General features: G+C 41.0%; 1 protein-coding gene across 1 annotated transcript; it reads left to right on the top strand.

Annotated features, from left to right (window-relative positions):
• The first annotated feature begins 1,634 nt into the window (after positions 1-1,634).
• On the top strand, positions 1,635-19,552 carry LOC124291499. The gene is made up of 3 exons (XM_046728484.1): positions 1,635-1,793; positions 3,361-3,577; positions 19,134-19,552. Exons 1-3 carry the CDS (start codon positions 1,635-1,637, stop codon positions 19,373-19,375), a joined length of 618 nt encoding a protein of 205 aa, XP_046584440.1. The 3' UTR covers positions 19,376-19,552.
• The last annotated feature ends 2,144 nt before the right edge of the window (positions 19,553-21,696 follow it).

The following is a 21,696-nucleotide window of genomic DNA, read 5'->3' as shown; positions in this document are numbered from 1 at the left end:
ATATCGGTAATTCATTACGAGACATTATCAATCCAACAGGGTGTAAAACAAACAAGCAATTACCTCTTCTGAAATAAACCCACAGTACAGGAACCTCCTGTATGCAATAACACTGGGGACATGTTGCACACCTGAAATAGAATCACACACACTTTCCGTTAAATGTGGATGACATCGTGAGTAAATTACTGTTTTTCGGGAAAAAACCCTGAAAACATTAAAGTACACTATCGTGGTCTTTTGGAAGATGCAGAGAGATGCGATCATCAGTTGACTTTCCTCTTCCCGCTTAACCCGACTGGCGAGTTAGGCAAGCATGATGTTTCTATATAATTGTTTTTAACTGTGCAAAATGTTTTACAAAGGCAGCTCTTGATGACAGAGGGATATGTTAACTTTGGCGTTGCAATTCAGTGCTCAAAAAAAAAAGAAAAAAAAGAAAAGAAAAGTTCACAACCACAACACTACGACTACTGCTACTATTACTGATACTGCAACTACTAGCACTGCTGCTGCTGCTTCTGCTACTGCTACTACTACTATTACTACTACTACTACTACTACTACGATTATCCAATGTTGTTTTCACTGTCAGTTCACATGACCATCTCACCCTACCGGGTACCCATGTACTGTTGTGTGTACAGTGGCATACTTCGTACAAAGACACATGTCCAAGGACACCATGTGCTGCATGAGTTTCATTGTGGGGCAGACCGAAGCCCTACAAATTCCCAGGAGCCATGCTGCCCACCACTTCACCCATTCACCTACTCCCCGAAACTGTGTTTCAACTGATTTCGGGCCGATGGGGTAGTCTAATGCTTTAAGCGTCCGCTTGTCACGCTGAAGACCCGAGTTCGATTCCCCACATGGGTACAATGTGTGAAGCCTATTTCTGGTGTCCCCCGCCGTGTTATTGCTGGAATATTGCCAAAAGTGGCATAAAACCATACTCACTCACTCACTCACTCACTCACTCACCCACTTCAGCTGATTTCACCTGCTGCACACAGGACCACGTGATGCCTTCAGGTTTGGTTCAGATGATAATAGGTCCGCCACGAAGTTATTGTTGGAAACCAGGTGTAAAAATGTTGTCACGTTTATATGTATTAAAAATCTTTCATTGTTTTAAAGTTGCGTTTTAGCGATGCTGTTCCCGTCCTGAATCATATATACATTATTTATTAGCGATATTTGGGACCCTTTCTGATACATGTACACAGTAAATGAACACGTGAAGTTACTTAAAAGGGAGTGTAGCCTACTAAAACAACGTTTCTGTTCCCAGAATCCGGCGAATTGTCGAAACACAGCACGCGATAAAGGACTTACCTTAAGTCACGTGATGTAAGACATCTCACCAGTCATGAAGGGGGGAATGTAGAGTTTTTTCAGAAGATAAATGAGCTTGTTTATTTTTACCTTTCTTTTGAAAACCCCCCAAACGTATCATGAGCTTCTAATCTACTTTATCCATCTCTTGGGTTGTGCTCAACGGGAGAGGCAGCCGTTAAAGCATCTCTCCAATTTTGAGTATTTCGAATTTGTTTAATCATTCCAATTCTTGAATTTCACTTTCATAACTTTTAGAAATTGTCCGATCTCAAAATTTGATTATGAACTTTCAAATGTCTTTGCTGTTTGCTGTCGTCTGCTACATTTTGGTTGCCATGGTGACGGCAAGGGGTCGGATGGTAGACCCGCCAAATAGGTCGAGCCTCTGGAGGTATGGGTACCAGCTGCCCATCAACAGAAATGATTCCGATTTAACCTGTGGTGCCAATTTGGTAAGTACATATGTATTCAAATATTCTTTGATTTTTGTTCTGTTACATAAAATTTCTCGCATACAGATTACCCAACCACATATGGTTTTATTCTAGACGAACCTTGCCATGTTTTTCGCACATTCTTCGTGGCACTCTTTGGAAAGAGGATGTGAAATGCAACAGCTCTGTATACTTTATCATTAAATGTACTTCTTACACGACCCTCGCTATGTATGTTACCAAATAAGTAAAAACCTTTCAGACCCCTCCTAGACTAATGCTTAGTCTCTGAATATTTTTGATAGTTACAAACAAGCCCATTTAAATTGAATAGGAGCCCCAGACCAGAGATTCAGATCCTGGGTAAATCTGGACCTGCTTCATTAGGGCTTTAGTATTGCAGGGAGGGCTAGGCTGTAGGGAAAATAATGTGGTCCAGGGACTGTGAGACAGAACAGACCCTTCCCTCAAGTCCCTCTAAGGCCAAAAAATATATAAATTGTGGTTCCGGTTACACCTCATTAAAATTTAGGGCAGGTGGGTAGGAATTTTTTTTTCTTACATATTTTTTTAGAAGTAAAATGCAAACTACCAACACATTCATCAATGTGTAATTGTTTATTTAATCAAGCTTGAGGCCACCACGTCGACTTTCTCTATCAGAATAACCGATGTCTATCGGTGCCGTGAAAAAACAATCGTATCTGAAAGCTTAATTTATTCATACCGCTTAAAAAATTGGGTGAGGTGAGGTGAAATTGGGTTTTACGTCGTACTTGAGAATATTTCGCTCATATGACGACGTGCATGCGTGTGTATGTGTATGTGCGGCTGCTTGTACTAGCCCAGACTTAAGCTGGTTTTATAGTGCTAGCCCACTGAGATACCATGCCGCAGTGAAGCATGAATAACCCACTCAGACACATTATACTGACTCCGAGCCGACCAGTCCTTGTTGTACCCATTAATGCCGAGCGCCAGGCAGGGACCAACAAGTACCATATTTTAACGTCTTATGGTATGACGCGGTCGGGGATCGAACCCGCGACCTTGCGCTCTCCGGGCGGACGCTCTAACCATTAAAAAATTAGAGTATTCAGGGGTCGGTCAGGTAATCGGAACCACAACACTTTTTTTAGGCCTGACCTTCCCCCGAGTCCTACCATCACCCCATCACCCATAATATGCCAGGGTTTTACCTATCATTGACCCTTTTATCCGATCAACCACTCACATGTGTGCTAAAAAAAAGAGTTCAATGATACAACTTGCGGGTTAGCCAAGTGGTTAATGCGTTCGCTCGTTACGCCGAAGACCAGGGTTCGATCACATGGGGATATGACGCCCATTTATGGTGTCCCACACCGTGATATTGCTGGAATATTGCTAACGGCCGTGTATAACTTAAGTAAACTCACTCACTTCTTCCAGATCCCATATCTCCCGGACATGGACGAATGGTGTGGAGTGTGCGGTGACCCAATTTTCACACCACGTGACCACGAGCTGCACGGGAAGTACGTGCCACGGTATGTCGTCACGAGGACCTTTAAGACACGCACCATGTGCGTCAGCATACAAGTAGACACTTTTTCTGGGCGGGTATTTCGAATTCAGTGTGTGCCCTCATAACTTCCTCGACGAGGCGGTCACTCAGGAGTGTTTTTCAGACTATCAGCTGAGCATCGTTGGGCATGGAAGAAGATACTATCCCCGTCAAATCGGCCTGCACCAGGTGAAGCTTGTCATACCTCAGGATCTCACATGTCGTCATTGTGTCCTCCAATGGCGCTGGGTCACAGGTAAGAATTAACCGTCTAACGTAAGATTTGATTTGAATTTTAACTGCTTGTTATTTAACGCTGCCAGTATTCCAGTTATATGACAGTAGGAGTAAATAATGAAATCTGGACAAGACAATTCAGTGACTGACGTCATAAGCATCTCTCTGCACAATTGGAATACGAGAGCCTGACTATCCGATCCCGTTAGTCGGATGCATGGGACACGGAAATGAGTTCCACACATTGTTCCAATGTGTCGAATCGAACCCGGGTCTTCGGCGTGACGCAGCGAATGCTTTAACCACTGGGCTATCCCACCGCCCCAAACTTGCACGGAAACTGATTTCTTGATCTGTTTATCATCTCGATTCTCTTTTGTCACCACTCGCCCCTTTCCGTAACCTTCGGACCAGCGCACGTCTGCTAGACTAACGCTCAGTTTTCGGAAATAGACACAGAATATATTTGTAGAACCAAATTATTCTTTTGAAATTGAAAAGGAGATCAGTGAGCTTGGGGATTCAGAAGTGAATCCGAGGGAAATTTAGGCTTGCTTCATTTGCGGCTTTTGTATTGGAGAAATGGCTGGGCGGAAGGGAAATGATTGAGTTTCTGGGACTGTGAGACAGACTTACCCTTACCTTAATATTTTAAAACCAAAACTACCATAATGGTTTGGGTTATATCGCTCTGTACCAGGGGTGTGTGGTATCCTAGTTGTTAAGGCGTTTCCTCTTCAGGCCTAAGACCCGAGTTCTATTCCCCACATGGGTACAATGTGTGAAGCCATTTCTGGTGTCCCGCGCGCTGATGTTTTGCTAAAACGGCGTAAAGAGTTACTCGCTCGCTCATTCACTCGTTATACCAGCAAAACTTGAAGCTGGATCTTCGGGAGGAAATCTTTTCTTGTCGCGGAATGGCATGAGTTGGTAAAGAATGGAATTTATCTTGGCCCCGTTAAACAATCATCCTGGAATTATCAGCAGTAAACAGTAAGCTTGTGTTTTGTATTAATGCGCCACAGCGATCACGAGCCACAGAACCCACGCAGTACGCAATGGTGCGATGTACAGTCCGTTTGAGACAAAATGATACCGATGAATTGCAATCTAACACAAAAACAAATCGACATAAAAGAATCAAACCAACGCGGACTGCAATAAAAACAACAGACCAACTCTAGAAAACAATTGCATAATTTGTGTCACAAAATTAAAAAAGTTGTTTAAGAAACTGTCATCATTTATTTGTGCGTATTCCAAGTTTGTTACAAGGGCGCAGTGGCAACTAAAGGAACAGCGCAAAAAGCGAGATGCACGTGCATTAGTGACGTCAGAGACATGTGATTGACTGCTGATTGACAAAGTGAGAGAAATTGAAAGTCTACAATTTACAAAGTCTATGATTTTTTCAAGGATGAAAATGACAGGGGGTGACCCAAGTATGCAATTACTAAGTACATACAGCGCATTGCCTGTGCAGCTGGGGAACGTGTCATCTCGTCAGCTCAAAAGTTTGTTGAGAACCCGTTAACGCACGTGCATCTCGATTTTCGCGCTGTTCCTTTAGTTGCCAATGCGCCCTTGTAACAAACTGGGAAAACGCACAAATAAATGATGACAGTTTCTTAAACAACTTTTTTATTTTTGTTACACAAATTATGCAATTTGTTTCTAGAGTTGGTCTGTTGTTTTTATTGCAGTCCGCGTTGGTTTGATTCTTTTATGTGTTAGATTGCAATACATCGATATCATTCTGTCTCAAACGGACTGTAGTTGCTTATGGTCTCGTTAACTGGTTTCATTGGACCGAGCAAGGCCACGTTCCTCAAGGCGATCGTAGCCCTATAAGATGATCGTAACTCGCATACTTTAACATAGACTTACGACTGTAGTAGCGATACGATCGCTTTGAGGAACGGGACCCTGGGATATTTGTAGACGACTATGATATAACTGGAATATTATCCATAGTGACAACCAAAACATTCACCGATTGACTTGGGGTCATAGATTACACAGGTGTTCAGATCTCTGCACACAGAAGAATGTCAGTGACACCAGTCTGGGTCGTGGTACACAAACGAGTTACAGAGAAGCTCACGTGTCATTCTGCCCAGACCGCATTGTTACAAAACCAGTCCGATCTGTGGCAGGTGCCCGTCTTGGTGACATAACGGGTTGGACAGTGAGTGTAATGACCTCACCTCATGATTGACAGCTTGCCTGCTTGTGGTAGTTTGGTTGTCTCTACGTCACATATGTGTTGTTTGGTTGGTGGTATATTAAATATTCAAAACAATTCGTAAAAATGTCGTTAATATCCCAGTGAAAGATCGATCTCATTAATGTATTGATATAGATACACAAACTTGGTTTACACGTATTCATTCTTATTCTAAACTGAATTTATATTGTGACATTAAACTTTCTTTTGAGAGAGAGGTGCATTTAACTTGTCTGGATGTACCAGCTTATCGTAAGGCTCTTTGTATATTTCGCTGTTCAAGCCATCAGTTAATGATAGTCTGGAAGAAAATCTGGTCTGACAAGAAATTCTAGGTTATGTCCATTTTGTGTTACACCTGTAATTGAGACAGAATATCACGTGCTTGGAATGTCCTTCTTACTATAATCCCAGACATACAATTTTGCCTGAGTTCTACTCTACTCATCCTTCTTATGATAAACTTGTATTACTTTGCTCATCACACGATTCAGGTATTTTAAATCATTTAGCGAAGTTTTCGTTCCTTGTATTCAAACAACGTAACAATTACCTTAACAAAACTTGTACAACCCATTAAGTGTATGTTTATTGACCTTGTACAGTGTTATGGCGCTCCAGATTTCAGGATATGACTTATGTAACTGTGGGCCTGTGGTCCCTTTATTGAATAAACCAAGTATTAATGTAGCTTTGAATAAAACCGTTAATGTTCCTGTGAATTTGTCACGTTAATATCCCCGTGAATAATATCATTAATGTTCCTGTGAGTGATCTCGTTAATGTCCCAGTGAAAAATATCATTCATGTCCCTATGAGTGATCTCGTTAATGTTCCTGTGAATGATCTCGTTAATGTCCCTGTGAAAAATATCGTTAATGTCCCTGTGAACGATCTCGTTAATGTTCCTGTGAATGATATCATTAATGTTCCTGTGAATGATCTCGTTAATGTCCCTGTGAATAATATCATTAATGTTCCTGAGAGTGATCTTGTTGATGTCCCAGTGAGTGATCTCGTTAATGTCCTTGTGAATGATCTCGTTAATGTCCCTGTGAAAAATATCATTAATGTCCCTGTGAATGATCTCGTTAATGTCCCTTTGAATCATCTCGTTATTGTCCCTGTGAATGATCTCGTTAATGTTCTTGTGAATGATCTCGTTAATGTCCCTGTGAATGATCTCGTTAATGTCCCTGTGAGTGATCTCGTTATTGTCCCTGTGAATGATCTCGTTAATGTCCCTGTGAATAATATCGTTAATGTCCCTGTGAATGATCTCGTTAATGTTCCTGTGAATGATCTCATTAATGTCCCTGTGAATAATATCATTAATGTTCCTGAGAGTGATCTTGTTGATGTCCCTGTGAATAATATCATTAATGTTCCTGAGAGTGATCTTGTTGATGTCCCAGTGAGTGATCTCGTTAATGTCCTTGTGAATGATCTCGTTAATGTCCCTGTGAAAAATATCATTAATGTCCCTATGAGTGATCTCGTTAATGTTCCTGTGAATGATCTCGTTAATGTCCCTGTGAATAATATCGTTAATGTCCCTGTGAATGATCTCGTTATTGTCCCTGTGAATGATCTCGTTAATGTCCCTGTGAATGATCTCGTTAATGTCCCTGTGAATGATCTCGTTAATGTCCCTGTGAATAATATCGTTAATGTTCCTGTGAATAATATCGTTAATGTCCCTGTGAATGACCTCGTTATTGTCCCTGTGAATGATCTCGTTAATGTTCTTGTGAATGATCTCGTTAATGTCCCTGTGAATGATCTCGTTAATGTCCCTATGAGTGATCTCGTTATGTTTCTGTGAATGATATCGTTAATGTCCCTGTGAATAATATCGTTAATGTCCTTGTGAATGATCTCGTTAATGTTCCTGTGAATGATCTCGTTAATGTCCCTGTGAATAATATCATTAATGTTCCTGAGAGTGATCTTGTTGATGTCCCAGTGAGTGATCTCGTTAATGTCCCTGTGAATGATCTCGTTATTGTCCCTGTGAATGATCTCGTTAATGTTCTTGTGAATGATCTCGTTAATGTCCTTGTGAAAGATCTCGTTAATGTTCCTGTGAATAATATCGTTAATGTCCCTGTGAATGATCTCGTTAATGTTCCTGTGAATGATCTCGTTAATATCCCAGTGAGTGATCTCGTTAATGTCCCTGTGAATGATCTCGTTAATGTTCCTGTGAATGATCTCGTTAATATCCCAGTGAGTGATCTCGTTAATGTCCCTGTGAATGATCTCGTTAATGTTCCTGTGAATGATCTCGTTAATGTCCCTGTGAATGATCTCGTTAATATCCCAGTGAGTGATCTCGTTAATGTCCTTGTGAATGATCTCGTTAATGTCCCTGTGAAAAATATCATTAATGTCCCTATGAGTGATCTCGTTAATGTTCCTGTGAATAATCTCGTTAATGTCCCTGTGAATGATCTCGTTAATGTCCCTATGAGTGATCTCGTTATGTTTCTGTGAATGATATCGTTAATGTCCCTGTGAATAATATCGTTAATGTCCTAGTGAATGATCTCGTTAATGTTCCTGTGAATGATCTCGTTAATGTCCCTGTGAATAATATCATTAATGTTCCTGAGAGTGATCTTGTTGATGTCCCAGTGAGTGATCTCGTTAATGTCCCTGTGAATGATCTCGTTATTGTCCCTGTGAATGATCTCGTTAATGTTCTTGTGAATGATCTCGTTAATGTCCCTGTGAATGATCTCGTTAATGTTCCTGTGAATGATCTCGTTAATGTCCTTGTGAAAGATCTCGTTAATGTTCCTGTGAATAATATCGTTAATGTCCCTGTGAATGATCTCGTTAATGTTCCTGTGAATGATCTCGTTAATGTCCCTGTGAATGATCTCGTTAATATCCCAGTGAGTGATCTCGTTAATGTCCCTGTGAATGATCTCGTTAATGTTCCTGTGAATGATCTCGTTAATGTCCCTGTGAATGATCTCGTTAATATCCCAGTGAGTGATCTCGTTAATGTCCTTGTGAATGATCTCGTTAATGTCCCTGTGAAAAATATCATTAATGTCCCTATGAGTGATCTCGTTAATGTTCCTGTGAATAATCTCGTTAATGTCCCTGTGAATAATATCGTTAATGTCCCTGTGAATGATCTCGTTAATGTTCCTGTGAATGGTCTCGTTAATGTTCCTGTGAATGATCTCGTTAATGTCCCTGTGAATAATATCATTAATGTTCCTGAGAGTGATCTCGTTAATGTCCCTGTGAATGATCTTGTTAATGTCCCTGTAAATAATATCGTTGATGTCCCTGTGAATCATCTCGTTATTGTCCCTGTGAATGATATCGTGAATGTCCCTGTGAATGATCTCGTTAATGTCCCTGTGAATGATCTCGTTAATGTCCCTATGAGTGATCTCGTAAATGTTCCTGTGAATGATATCGTTAATGTCCCTGTGAATAATATCGTTAATGTCCCTGTGAATGATCTCGTTAATGTTCCTGTGAATGATCTCGTTAATGTCCCTGTGAATAATATTATTAATGTTCCTGAGAGTGATCTTGTTGATGTCCCAGTGAGTGATCTCGTTAATGTCCCTGTGAATGATCTCGTTAATGTTCCTGTGAAAAATATCATTAATGTCCCTATGAGTGATCTCGTTAATGTCCCTGTGAATGATCTCGTTAATGTTCCTGTGAATGATCTCGTTAATGTTCCTGTGAATGATCTCGTTAATGTCCCTGTGAATAATATCATTAATGTTCCTGAGAGTGATCTTGTTGATGTCCCAGTGAGTGATCTCGTTAATGTCCCTGTGAATGATCTCGTTAATATCCCAGTGAGTGATCTCGTTAATGTCCTTGTGAATGATCTCGTTAATGTCCCTGTGAAAAATATCATTAATGTCCCTATGAGTGATCTCGTTAATGTTCCTGTGAATAATCTCGTTAATGTCCCTGTGAATAATATCGTTAATGTCCCTGTGAATGATCTCGTTAATGTTCCTGTGAATGGTCTCGTTAATGTTCCTGTGAATGATCTCGTTAATGTCCCTGTGAATAATATCATTAATGTTCCTGAGAGTGATCTTGTTGATGTCCCAGTGAGTGATCTCGTTAATGTCCCTGTGAATGATCTCGTTAATGTCCCTGTAAATAATATCGTTAATGTCACTGTGAATGATCTCGTTATTGTCCCTGTGAATGATGTCGTTAATGTCCCTGTGAATGATCTCGTTGATGTCCCTGTGAATCATCTCGTTATTGTCCCTGTGAATGATATCGTGAATGTCCCTGTGAATGATCTCGTTAATGTCCCTGTGAATGATCTCGTTAATGTCCCTATGAGTGATCTCGTAAATGTTCCTGTGAATGATATCGTTAATGTCCCTGTGAATAATATCGTTAATGTCCCTGTGAATGATCTCGTTAATGTTCCTGTGAATGATCTCGTTAATGTCCCTGTGAATAATATTATTAATGTTCCTGAGAGTGATCTTGTTGATGTCCCAGTGAGTGATCTCGTTAATGTCCCTGTGAATGATCTCGTTAATGTTCCTGTGAAAAATATCATTAATGTCCCTATGAGTGATCTCGTTAATGTCCCTGTGAATGATCTCGTTAATGTTCCTGTGAATGATCTCGTTAATGTTCCTGTGAATGATCTCGTTAATGTCCCTGTGAATAATATCATTAATGTTCCTGAGAGTGATCTTGTTGATGTCCCAGTGAGTGATCTCGTTAATGTCCTTGTGAATGATCTCGTTAATGTCCCTGTGAAAAATATCATTAATGTCCCTATGAGTGATCTCGTTAATGTTCCTGTGAATGATCTCGTTAATGTCCCTGTGAATAATATCGTTAATGTCCCTGTGAATGATCTCGTTAATGTCCCTGTAAATGATCTCGTTAATATCCCAGTGAGTGATCTCGTTAATGTCCTTGTGAATGATCTCGTTAATGTCCCTGTGAAAAATATCATTAATGTCCCTATGAGTGATCTCGTTAATGTTCCTGTGAATAATCTCGTTAATGTCCCTGTGAATAATATCGTTAATGTCCCTGTGAATGATCTCGTTAATGTTCCTGTGAATGGTCTCGTTAATGTTCCTGTGAATGATCTCGTTAATGTCCCTGTGAATAATATCATTAATGTTCCTGAGAGTGATCTTGTTGATGTCCCAGTGAGTGATCTCGTTAATGTCCTTGTGAATGATCTCGTTAATGTCCCTGTGAAAAATATCATTAATGTCCCTATGAGTGATCTCGTTAATGTTCCTGTGAATGATCTCGTTAATGTCCCTGTGAATAATATCGTTAATGTCCCTGTGAATGATCTCGTTAATGTCCCTGTGAATGATCTCGTTAATATCCCAGTGAGTGATCTCGTTAATGTCCTTGTGAATGATCTCGTTAATGTCCCTGTGAAAAATATCATTAATGTCCCTATGAGTGATCTCGTTAATGTTCCTGTGAATAATCTCGTTAATGTCCCTGTGAATAATATCGTTAATGTCCCTGTGAATGATCTCGTTAATGTTCCTGTGAATGGTCTCGTTAATGTTCCTGTGAATGATCTCGTTAATGTCCCTGTGAATAATATCATTAATGTTCCTGAGAGTGATCTTGTTGATGTCCCAGTGAATGATCTCGTTAATGTCCCTGTAAATGATCTCGTTGATGTCCCTGTGAATCATCTCGTTATTGTCCTGTGAATGATATCGTGAATGTCCTGTGAATGATCTCGTTAATGTCCCTGTGAATGATGTTAATGTCCCTATGGTGATCTCGTAAATGTCCTGTGAATGATATCGTTAATGTCCTGTGAATTATATCGTTAATGTCCCTGTGAATGATCTCGTTAATGTTCCTGTGAATGATCTCGTTAATGTTCCTGTGAATAATATCGTTAATGTTCCTGAGAGTGATCTTGTTGATGTCCCAGTGTCTCGTTAATGTCCTGTGAATGATCCTCGTTAATGTTCCTGTGAAAAATATCATTAATGTCCCTGTGAATGATATCGTTAATGTCCCTGTGAATGATCTCGTTAATGTTCCTGTGAATGATCTCGTTAATGTTCCTGTGAATGATCTCGTTAATGTCCCTGAATAATACATCATTAATGTTCCTGAGAGTGATCTTGTTGATGTCCCAGTGAGTGATCTCGTTAATGTCCCTGTGAATGATCTCGTTAATGTTCCTGTGAAAAATATCATTAATGTCCTCTGTTAATGTTCCTGTGAATGATCTCGTTAATGTCCTATGTAATATCGTTAATGTCCCTGTGAATGATCTCGTTAATGTTCCTGTGAATGATCTCAATGTTAATGTCTCCCCTGTGAATGATCTCGTTAATGTCCCTGTGAATAATATCATTAATGTTCCTGTGAATAATATCGTTAATGTTCCTGTGAGAATGATCTCGTTGATCTCATTGTCCCAGTGAATGATCTCGTTAATGTCCTTGTGAATGATCTCGTTAATGTCCTGTGAATGATATCGTTAATGTCCCTGTGAATGATCTCGTTAATGTTCCTGTGAATGATCTGTCGTTAATGTCCGCTAATGTCCCAGTGAATGAATATCGTTAATGTCCCTGTGAATGATCTCGTTAATGTCCCTAATGAATGATCTCGTTAATGTCCCTGTTAATGTCCTTGTGAATGATCTCGTTAATGTCCTATTGAATGATCTCGTTAATGTCCCTGTGAATAATCTCATTAATGTCCCTGTGAATGATCTCGTTATTAATGTTCCTGTGAATAATATCGTTAATGTCCTGTGAATGATCTCGTTATTGTCCCTGTGAATGATCTCGTTAATGTTCTGTGAATGATCTCATTAATGTCCCTGTGAATGATCTCGTTAATGTTCCTGAATCTCGTTAATGTCCCTGTGAATGATCTCATTATCTCTGTGTTAATGTTTAATGTCCCTGTGAATGATCTCGTTAATAATGTCGTTAATGTCCTGTTAATGTCTCGTGTCCCTGTGAATGATCTTAATGTTAATGTTAATGTTCCTGTGAATAATCTCATTAATGTCCTTGAATGATCTCGTTAATGTCCCTGTGAATGATCTCATTAATGTCCCTCGTTAATGTTCCTGTGAATGATCTCGTTAATGTCCCTGTGAATGATCTCGTTGTGTCTGTGAATGATCTCGTTAATGTCCTTGTGAATGATCTCGTTAATGTTCCTGTGAATAATATCGTTAATGTCCCTGTGAATGATCTCGTTAATGTCCCTGTGAATGATCTCGTTAATGTCCCTGTGAATGATCTCGTTAATGTCCCTGTGAATAATCTCATTAATGTCCCTGTGAATGATCTCGTTAATGTTCCTGTGAATGATCTCGTTAATGTTCCTGTGAATAATCTCATTAATGTCCCTGTGAATAATCTCATTAATGTCCCTGTGAATGATCTCGTTAATGTTCCTGTGAATGATCTCGTTAATGTCCCTGTGAATAATCTCGTTAATGTCCCTGTGAATGATCTCGTTAATGTCCCTGTGAATGATCTGTGAATGATCCTCGTTAATGTCCCTGTGAATGATCTCGTTAATGTCCTGTGAATGATCTCGTTAATGTCCCTGTGAATGATCTCGTGAATAATGTCCCTGTGAATGATCTCGTTAATGTCCCTGTGAATGATCTCGTTAATGTCCCTGTGAATGATCTCGTTAATGTCCCTGTGAATAATATCATTAATGTCCCTGTGAATGATCTCGTTAATGTTCCTGTGAATGATATCGTTAATGTCCCTGTGAATGATCTCGTCCACTGGTAGTCGAGTACAAATGAGTAACGCGTTTCCTCGATACTTTCTTTTTAACTTATGGCATTTTAATTTAGGAAATGTTATACGTACTAAAGAATTCGCTTAAATCTGTTCATTCCGAAATAAGAATAATATCGCCTTTACGGGGAGGGTTAATTCTGCTTCCGGGGTCAGGAAAGTTTTCTGACTCGTTATATTTGATGTATATTGTCTCTATATTTTTGCATAAAAACAGTTTATGTAGCCGGAATGAATAGCCGGTAAATTCCTGGCTCAATATCAAATGTGAGAATGCCGTGACGTACATATAGTACAGTTAAAGGTAGTTATCAAAGGCTGATACCAAACGCTGCTTAATTCTAAAACGAGGCATACAGTATCGTGATGGTTTAGTGTTTCGTGTCTTTGTACACGTAAGACCTAATTCTTTGTCACGAAAGGTAATTCCGTATTGAAGAGTTTGTATTACTTATAAAGAGTGCGAGGTGTTATGACATAAGTCCATATATCTGCATTTACCATCGTCCAAATAGTTGCGCTGTCAATAATAGTAATTTTTAAGCGGCATTAAACCCAACTCACCCACTCACTTCATATACTCTGCTTCTATTTATCAGAATATTATTCATCCTACTGGGAATGCATGCGGTTTCCATTTCCAAGGACCTGTTTGTACCCGTATGAGTATCGGAACTGTGCCGACATCGCCCTCAGTCAGCCACCGCAGAATCACACGTCATAACGCAACACCGTCCATTCAGCTTTATTATCTGTAGCCTACCATGTTCACTAATAATAAACTTTTGAAAATGCATGTGCATGTTCTCTATACCCACTGTATTGCATAACCATGTTATGTGATGAATTGAATCTGACTTTCGTGTCCTTCAGTATTAAATATATTAACATTCATATATAAAGGACAAGCTTAAAGTGACGAGCAGAGAGGAACTCTCTCTCTCTCTCTCTCTCTCTCCATTCTCTCTCTCTCTCTCTCTAGCTCTTTCTCTCTCCCTCTCCTATTCTCTCGCCCTCTCTCTCCCTCTCTTTCTCTCTCCCTCTCTCCTCTATCTCTCTCTCTCCCTCCCATTCTCTCTCTATCTCTTGGGCGGTGGGGTAGCCTAGTGGTTAAAGCGTTGGCTCGGCACGCCGAAGACCCGGGTTTGATTCCCCACATGGGTACAATGTGTGAAGCCCATTAAATGTGCCCCCCGCCGTGATATTGCTGGAATATTGCTAAAAGCGGCGTCAAACTAAACTCACTCACTAACATTCAGCAGCACACACGTTAAACTACCTAAGCAATGCTGCTGATTATGTTTACAACTACACTCACCCATTCACCTGGTTCATTTAACACTGTCGATCTCACTCAGCAACGCTCAACGCAACACTTGCCCCACTCACCATGCTTGAACACGCTCTCCCACTACACGTTAAACCGTAAAGGGTTAAGTCGATCTAACCCACTCAGCCATCGCTATTTGTACGAGCACACTCTCTCCCACGCTCACCAACACAGTTGCCCTCCTCATCAACATACTCATCACACTGACCCTTACACGCCTTGGCTCATCACCCACACCACCCATACCCATAGCAATTACGTATTCTCCTCCCCCCCCATCAAATATCCTATTTATATACTGACTCCAATATTTCACCAACTCCATGACTAATACATGCACAATCATAGCGTCGTAAGGGACCGTACATAATTTATGGCTAGGAGTGTGATGACGAATTTTATAGAGGAGCATGTACAATGTGATGAATCCCCCTAAGATTTCTGTACGAAGTAAGTCCCCCCGTCCCTGCGTATCATGTGCAAAATCAATGACCCACCCCACCCCCATAATTTTTAAGGATGTTATTTTGATATTTTAATGTACAAAATTGCTGCCCCCAACACGCACGCACGCACGCACGCACACACGCACGCACGCACGCACACACACACACACACACACATAAATTATGAACGGTCCCTAAAACCTCATTAACTCACAGGTGATTTTCAAAGGTGTGGCGACTTTGCCATAAGGCCGATAAACAATCAGAATCACACTCCAATCTGAACAACAAACTCAACACTGTCATCTGGGAGTTAAAATAATCACCTTTTGAGAATACAAACCTAAAATTATGAAAATACAGTCTTAATTTTTACCAAAGAGAAACCACGTAAGGAACGCCAAGATGGGGTAATGTGAGCGTGCCAGAGTAAGACACCGACGGGGAATGAGTTGTTACTGTCAAAAAACGATTACAACGATTATACTTTAGGAGACAGAAAAATCAGAAGAAGTGACAAGATTGTGAAAGAGCGAATCACACACGTGTCTTTGTCTCCCCCAACAGGTGGAGGTGAAGACGTTAAGCATGTTTAGGGGAGAAACGTGTGCCGATAAAAACGTTGCCGTACACAAATAAACCATTAGTCGTGACATCCTGTCACCACAGAATGGGCATATCTGTCATTCCAGCTATTATTATACATGCACACCACGTTGTTGTTTGTTTGTTGGTTAACGCCGCACCCAGCAATACACTAGCTATATAGCGGCAGTCTTCAAGTAATCGAGTCTGGACTACACGATCCAGTGATCAACAACATGAGCATCGATCTACGCAATTATGTCAACCAAGCATAGGCGGATCCATAGGGGGGGGGGGGGGAGCTTATTGAATGACTAATTGACCATTGAAACTCAAGTGAAAAAGGGTGAAAATGAACTACGCAAGCCCCACCCCTTTCTCAAAAAGCTGTATCCGCCCCTGCCAAGTCAGCTAGCCTGGCCACCCAATCCCGTTCGTCGCCTTTCACATGGCTGAGATCAATCGGGTACTTCACGGGTAGACGTGGGTCTATAGATAATCTACGCTTTGCAAGACAACCTAGCGAATGGCGTGACGAGCATTGATCTGTGAAAGTAGGACACAATGACATACATCAAAAGTCAGCGACCCTGACCATCCCATCAGTCGCCTCTTACACAAATGTGTTTACCTGAAGACCAATTCTAACCAGAATGTTAGGGAGTCACGTGACATCGTTAAAGCTTTTTGTACCTCTTGATTTGAAGAGGATATTTCGGTTTTGTCTTTCGATGGATGACAGAATATACCCTTAAGGTACACCAAACCCAAATTCATAACGCTCATGGCTGACATATATGTCCGATAACTAACACATCACTTTCTTCTTTAAGGCAATTTTTACATTCTTGTGATGACATGTTGTTCCACACGCTTGCCCTCTCAATTTAAAAAAATATATAATTTTTTTTTCTATAAGTATACACATCGAAAAAATGTTTAGCACCCCTTAATATGTTTACCGATGCCAGAACTATGTTCAAGTTCAACTTGTGTATGAGTGAGTGAGTGAGTAAGTATAATTTTACGCCGCTAGCAATATTCCAGCAATATCACGACGGGAGACACCAGAAATGGGCTTCACAGATTGTACCCATGTGGGGTATCGAACTCGGGTCTTCGGCGTGACGAGCGAACGCTTTAACCACTAGGCTTCCCCACCGCCCCAACTTGTGTATGATGATACGTATGGTAATACTGCTCATGTAAGAAATTATTGCAAGTATACTTAGTGGAAAGTGTCTCACACACATCCCCCGTGGAGAATGTTCAGATGCAAACCCACTCATTTTCACTAGTGCAGTTTATGCCACATGTCGTTATTTAACTTGCATGGGTTACAATGCTCAATCATATTTCTGCCGACATTGAAGAGGATTATCAGATGGTCAGAGAAGGCAAGTTATTGGTTGCATGACTCCGGTATGTCCTCTTAAACAATTGGTCGGTAAATGAATGTCCACAACATCATTGTCAGTCGTTTGGTGAGAAAATATAGAAAAACCAATGAGTTGAAGGATCGCTCACGTTCTGCACGACCCAAGGTGACGTCCAATCGTGAAGACACTCCGACTATTAAGGCACACTCGACGACCATCATTCGCCAATACTGAATCCCAAACGGGGTTGGGTGGTAACTCTTCACAAAAAAGAAACTCATAAGCAATTTCAGAAGAATGTATTGCGTTAGTTTAATAGCAATTATTTCATGTAATCTCAATGGTAAAAAGGTGCAAATTCACATGTCTATAGGCAAAGAGTTCACCAACACAACGGCAGCCTGTACTGTTGTGTTTCGGTTTAGATGAGTCCACAAGATGGCGTCAGAATCAGTACTTTGTATGGCCACCATTGGCAGCAATTACTGCTCGGCACCGTCTCGACACAGACTGGATAGGTCGACGAAGTCGCTTTTACGGAATTCTCCACTCTTCCTGCAATGCGATGGCCACTTGTGGAAGTGTCTGAGGCGTGTTTTGACGTTGACGTTCACTTCGATCGAGTTCATCCCATAGGTGTTCTATCGGGTTTAGATCTGGTGATCGGGAAGGCCCTGGCAAGACATTAACGTTAGAAATGGCAAGGTCGTTGACCGTGGCGCGTGTTGTATGTCAAGTAGCGTGGTCATGCTGAACCCACTGTCGGTCCATAATCGGAAGCATTTGACGTGCAAGGACTTCGTTGATTTACCGATTTGCTGTCAAATTCCACTGAACCACCACTCAACAGATCTTTGTGTGCTGGATATCGTTACCCACACCATGACTCTGTCTCCACCGAATCTGTCGACCTGTAGAATGCAATTAGGGGCAAAACTCCGACGGTAAACATGCTGCCTTCCATCTCGCCAATGAAGAAGACCGAGACCGAGACTCGCCTCCAGTTCCGGACTCTACGACACCACATTAAGCGATTGTGCCGATGGAAGTATCTCAAAACAGCGGAGACAACTGGCCTTCTGGGTCGAATCCCCACTTCACGCAATCGATTCCTGGCAGTTTGGTCGGAAATTCTTCCCAAACCAGGGATGCGTTACGCAGTCTCCACGGCAACGGCAAGATGATGACGCAAGTGAACAGCCCGGATGAAGCGGTCCTGGAATTGGGTGGTAACTCTTGAACGCCTGCTTCTCGAGCGATCTCGGGGTGAATTGGTCTACAGGAAACGCTCCCAAAGCCTAATATGGTGCTCTGGTAAACGTTGAGATGTTGGGCAACTGCAGTCTGCGACTCCCCAGCTTCAAGGCGATGTTTCGATTAGCGGCGCTCAGTTGTTGCATGATTTCCTCTTTTCCAGGCAAAAACGAATAACAAAATTAAACACAACGTTTGCCTTTTTATAGTGATTGCTACCGCATGCTTTTATTCTTACTTGCACGTGCATTTTGCTTTGCATATTTTCTTGGTGACGTTTTGGCGAATATTTCTTCAAACGCCTCTAAAACAAGGGAAAAAGTAAAAATTGGCGCTGAAGCTGTTTACAATTCCACGAAGATGACGTTTTGGAAAGAAATAAAGTTACTGAGTATAATTGTATTGTTTTTGCCGCAGCTACAATTTTCTAAAAATCACCTATGCGTTTCATTTTGTGAAGAATGTAGTTTGAAGAGGAAGATGTCTTATAACATCATCAACCCAACATAATGCGACAGAGCTTATAATGAATTTATTTTCTCTTTTCTGGGTTTACAGACCAATATCTCCTTGCTGACTGCACCAGCTACCTAATTCCGCCAAGAATCTGCTATGCCCCTAACGAAATCCGCAACTGCGCAGACATCGCCATCACGCGACGTGCCGGAAGAAGAGCGCCCAGAAGGAGGCGCGTACGTCCGCCAATGGTGTTGCCGGAGATTGACGATGATTTGCTCCCTCTGTACTTCCTGTCCCAAGGCTCGCCTGACTTGGCCACTCTACTGATGATGGACACGTAGATTCATGGGATGTGTATTATCATGATAACGATTGAAGCTATCCGCCACTTAGACCGTGAGCAGTAACTAATACCATATAACTTTTAACTTAAAATACGAGATATGTGTTTCCCGACCTTAGTCTGTTCTGAATGTGTAACAGCTCTGTCTTTTTAAAAATTAAATTCAAAATATTTTTTTTCTTATTTGCATTATGCTTTTTGCACCTGGTGTCAAGCCTTTCCCGTTTGATAATTGAGACTTTCTATTCTCTATCGTGAACGTCTGTATTTACCATTTGAATAAACAGAGACTGCCTCAACCGATACGCTGCTCTGAGCAGCGTTCCACTTGTACACTACAACCTATTTTTCTGACACCGTGGGATCAAAAATATAAATAAATACTCATTTGTATTAGCAATATAAGCCTGCCCATGGACGTAACTCATTTGATAGAATTCAAGAATTATATTAGTTAGATAAAGTAAAGTCTATTCCTTAAATTTTCTTTCTTTGTTTTTATTCTTATTCCTTTGTGATTACATGTTCTGTATATTTCTTGGCCTTACCAAACCTTTACTTCTCTTGGTAGATTTACAAATTTTTCTTGCATTGTCAAAGTGGGGTTGATTTAGTTTTCGGATTCATTATTTTATTCATTAAATAGGTGAATGGTCATCACATCTTTACATGACATGATTAAATATCGAGGTAAAAAACACAGAAATGGGATCAAATAGGACCAGTCATCACACCATCGACGCATCAGAAAATCCAAGAAAGCCTAGGATGGGATGCTGGGATGCTTTATTACAATCAGACAAGAACTACCGGTGATATTTTCAAATAACGGCATCTGATGGGCATTGTCACATTGTTTAGGTCGAAGAAATTCCATACACGGTCGAAGGAGCAGCGACTGACCACCTGACGTAATCAGATTTTTGGCGCAAAAACATCAGTCGCTCTGGATAAGTGTCCCTTTAAATCAATGACTGTGATGAGCTGTAGCAATGACTGAGGTGAGCTGTATGAATGGCTGATGAGCTGTATCAGTGACTGATGAGCTGTAGCAATGACTGAGGTGAGCTGTATGAATGGCTGAGGTGACCTGTATGAATGACTGTGATGAGCTGTATCAATGACTGAGGTGAGCTGTATCAATGACTGAGGTGAGCTGTATCAATGGCTGAGGTGAGCTGTAGCAATGAGCTGAATGACTGAGCTGTATGAATGGCTGAGGTGAGCTGTATCAATGACTGTGATGAGCTGTATCAATGACTGAGGTGAGCTGTATCAATGACTGAGGTGAGCTGTATCAATGACTGAGGTGAGCTGTATGAATGGCTGAGGTGAGCTGTATCAATGACTGAGGTGAGCTGTATCAATGACTTTGATGAGCTTTCATGAGAAAAAATACAGAAGACAGAGAATACAGTATCATAGAATCAGCTTAGACAACAGATGCCATCATCCTCGCTCTCAATCGTTTATATTTAACTATCATAATGGGAGGGTGGCTTAATTATGTAGAGGCTCTTCATGAAAGACCATCATTGTGCGCTTTCACACACATGTTTTTGTATAATGATCCTAATGTGAAACGTGTCAATAACTCCGGTTTTCGTGAACGTGCGGAGGGTGTTGGATACAATCTCAATGTCAATGTTGATTTTGATGATGGTTCACTAGCACTGTCTGTCAAGCGATATGACCAAATCGTCAGAAGCTCGAGTTTTTGAGGAATTGGAAGGCTCTCCGAACGACCACTGCCCTGAATTTATGTGCGTTGCGTTGCCTTTCGTTGCGTTGCGAAGAACCCATCGCTTGGGGTTGCTGGACTGAAACGTGACACAGAAGGCTCTCTCATTGCTCTGGACCAGTCATTTCCCACTCATAACCAATGTGTGATTTGTCATCAAATTTAAAATACGAAATTATGTAATGAAGTTAGTAAAGGTGTCCAACAACTTGTCAGCGGAAGCGTTGGCTCGCTGTATCTTAAGCAACATGACGACGTGGCTCGCTTCTTTTATTCCTGTCTTCGCCATGCTTTAAGCTTTCTTACCATCCATGGTACAGCCCACATTATGTAGAGGAAAATGACAGTTTAGTAATTTTTTCGGAATAGGCCTATATACTGCCACAGACCTGTCAAAGTCAACAAAACTGACCGTGTCTCTTTGTAATAAAAGCATGAACATCATTACATGTTTCGTTCCTTTTGTCACAAAAGTGACAATATTCAAGAAACGTATGCAGACCTCATTTACCAAATGTTACACTTGCATTCCAAGCACCAAGTTGTCCGACACCCCTTTGTGCTTGGTGCCTTATGTG

This window comes from Haliotis rubra, unplaced genomic scaffold, assembly GCF_003918875.1.
Source record: "Haliotis rubra isolate DU_JTF1 unplaced genomic scaffold, ASM391887v1 Scf493, whole genome shotgun sequence".
Taxonomy (NCBI): Eukaryota; Metazoa; Mollusca; class Gastropoda; order Lepetellida; family Haliotidae; genus Haliotis; species Haliotis rubra.
This window is presented reverse-complemented; position numbering and strand designations above follow the sequence as displayed.

What these genes read in the sequence shown, in the direction of transcription:
- LOC124291499 (XM_046728484.1), top strand. Translation starts at nt 1,635, where the DNA reads ATGTCTTTGCTGTTTGCTGTCGTCTGCTACATTTTGGTTGCCATGGTG. An exon ending in TAACCTGTGGTGCCAATTTG is followed by an intron (nt 1,794 to 3,360) that starts GTAAGTACATAT and finishes GCATACAAGTAG; the next exon opens with ACACTTTTTCTGGGCGGGTA. An exon ending in CCAATGGCGCTGGGTCACAG is followed by an intron (nt 3,578 to 19,133) that starts GTAAGAATTAAC and finishes CTGGGTTTACAG; the next exon opens with ACCAATATCTCCTTGCTGAC.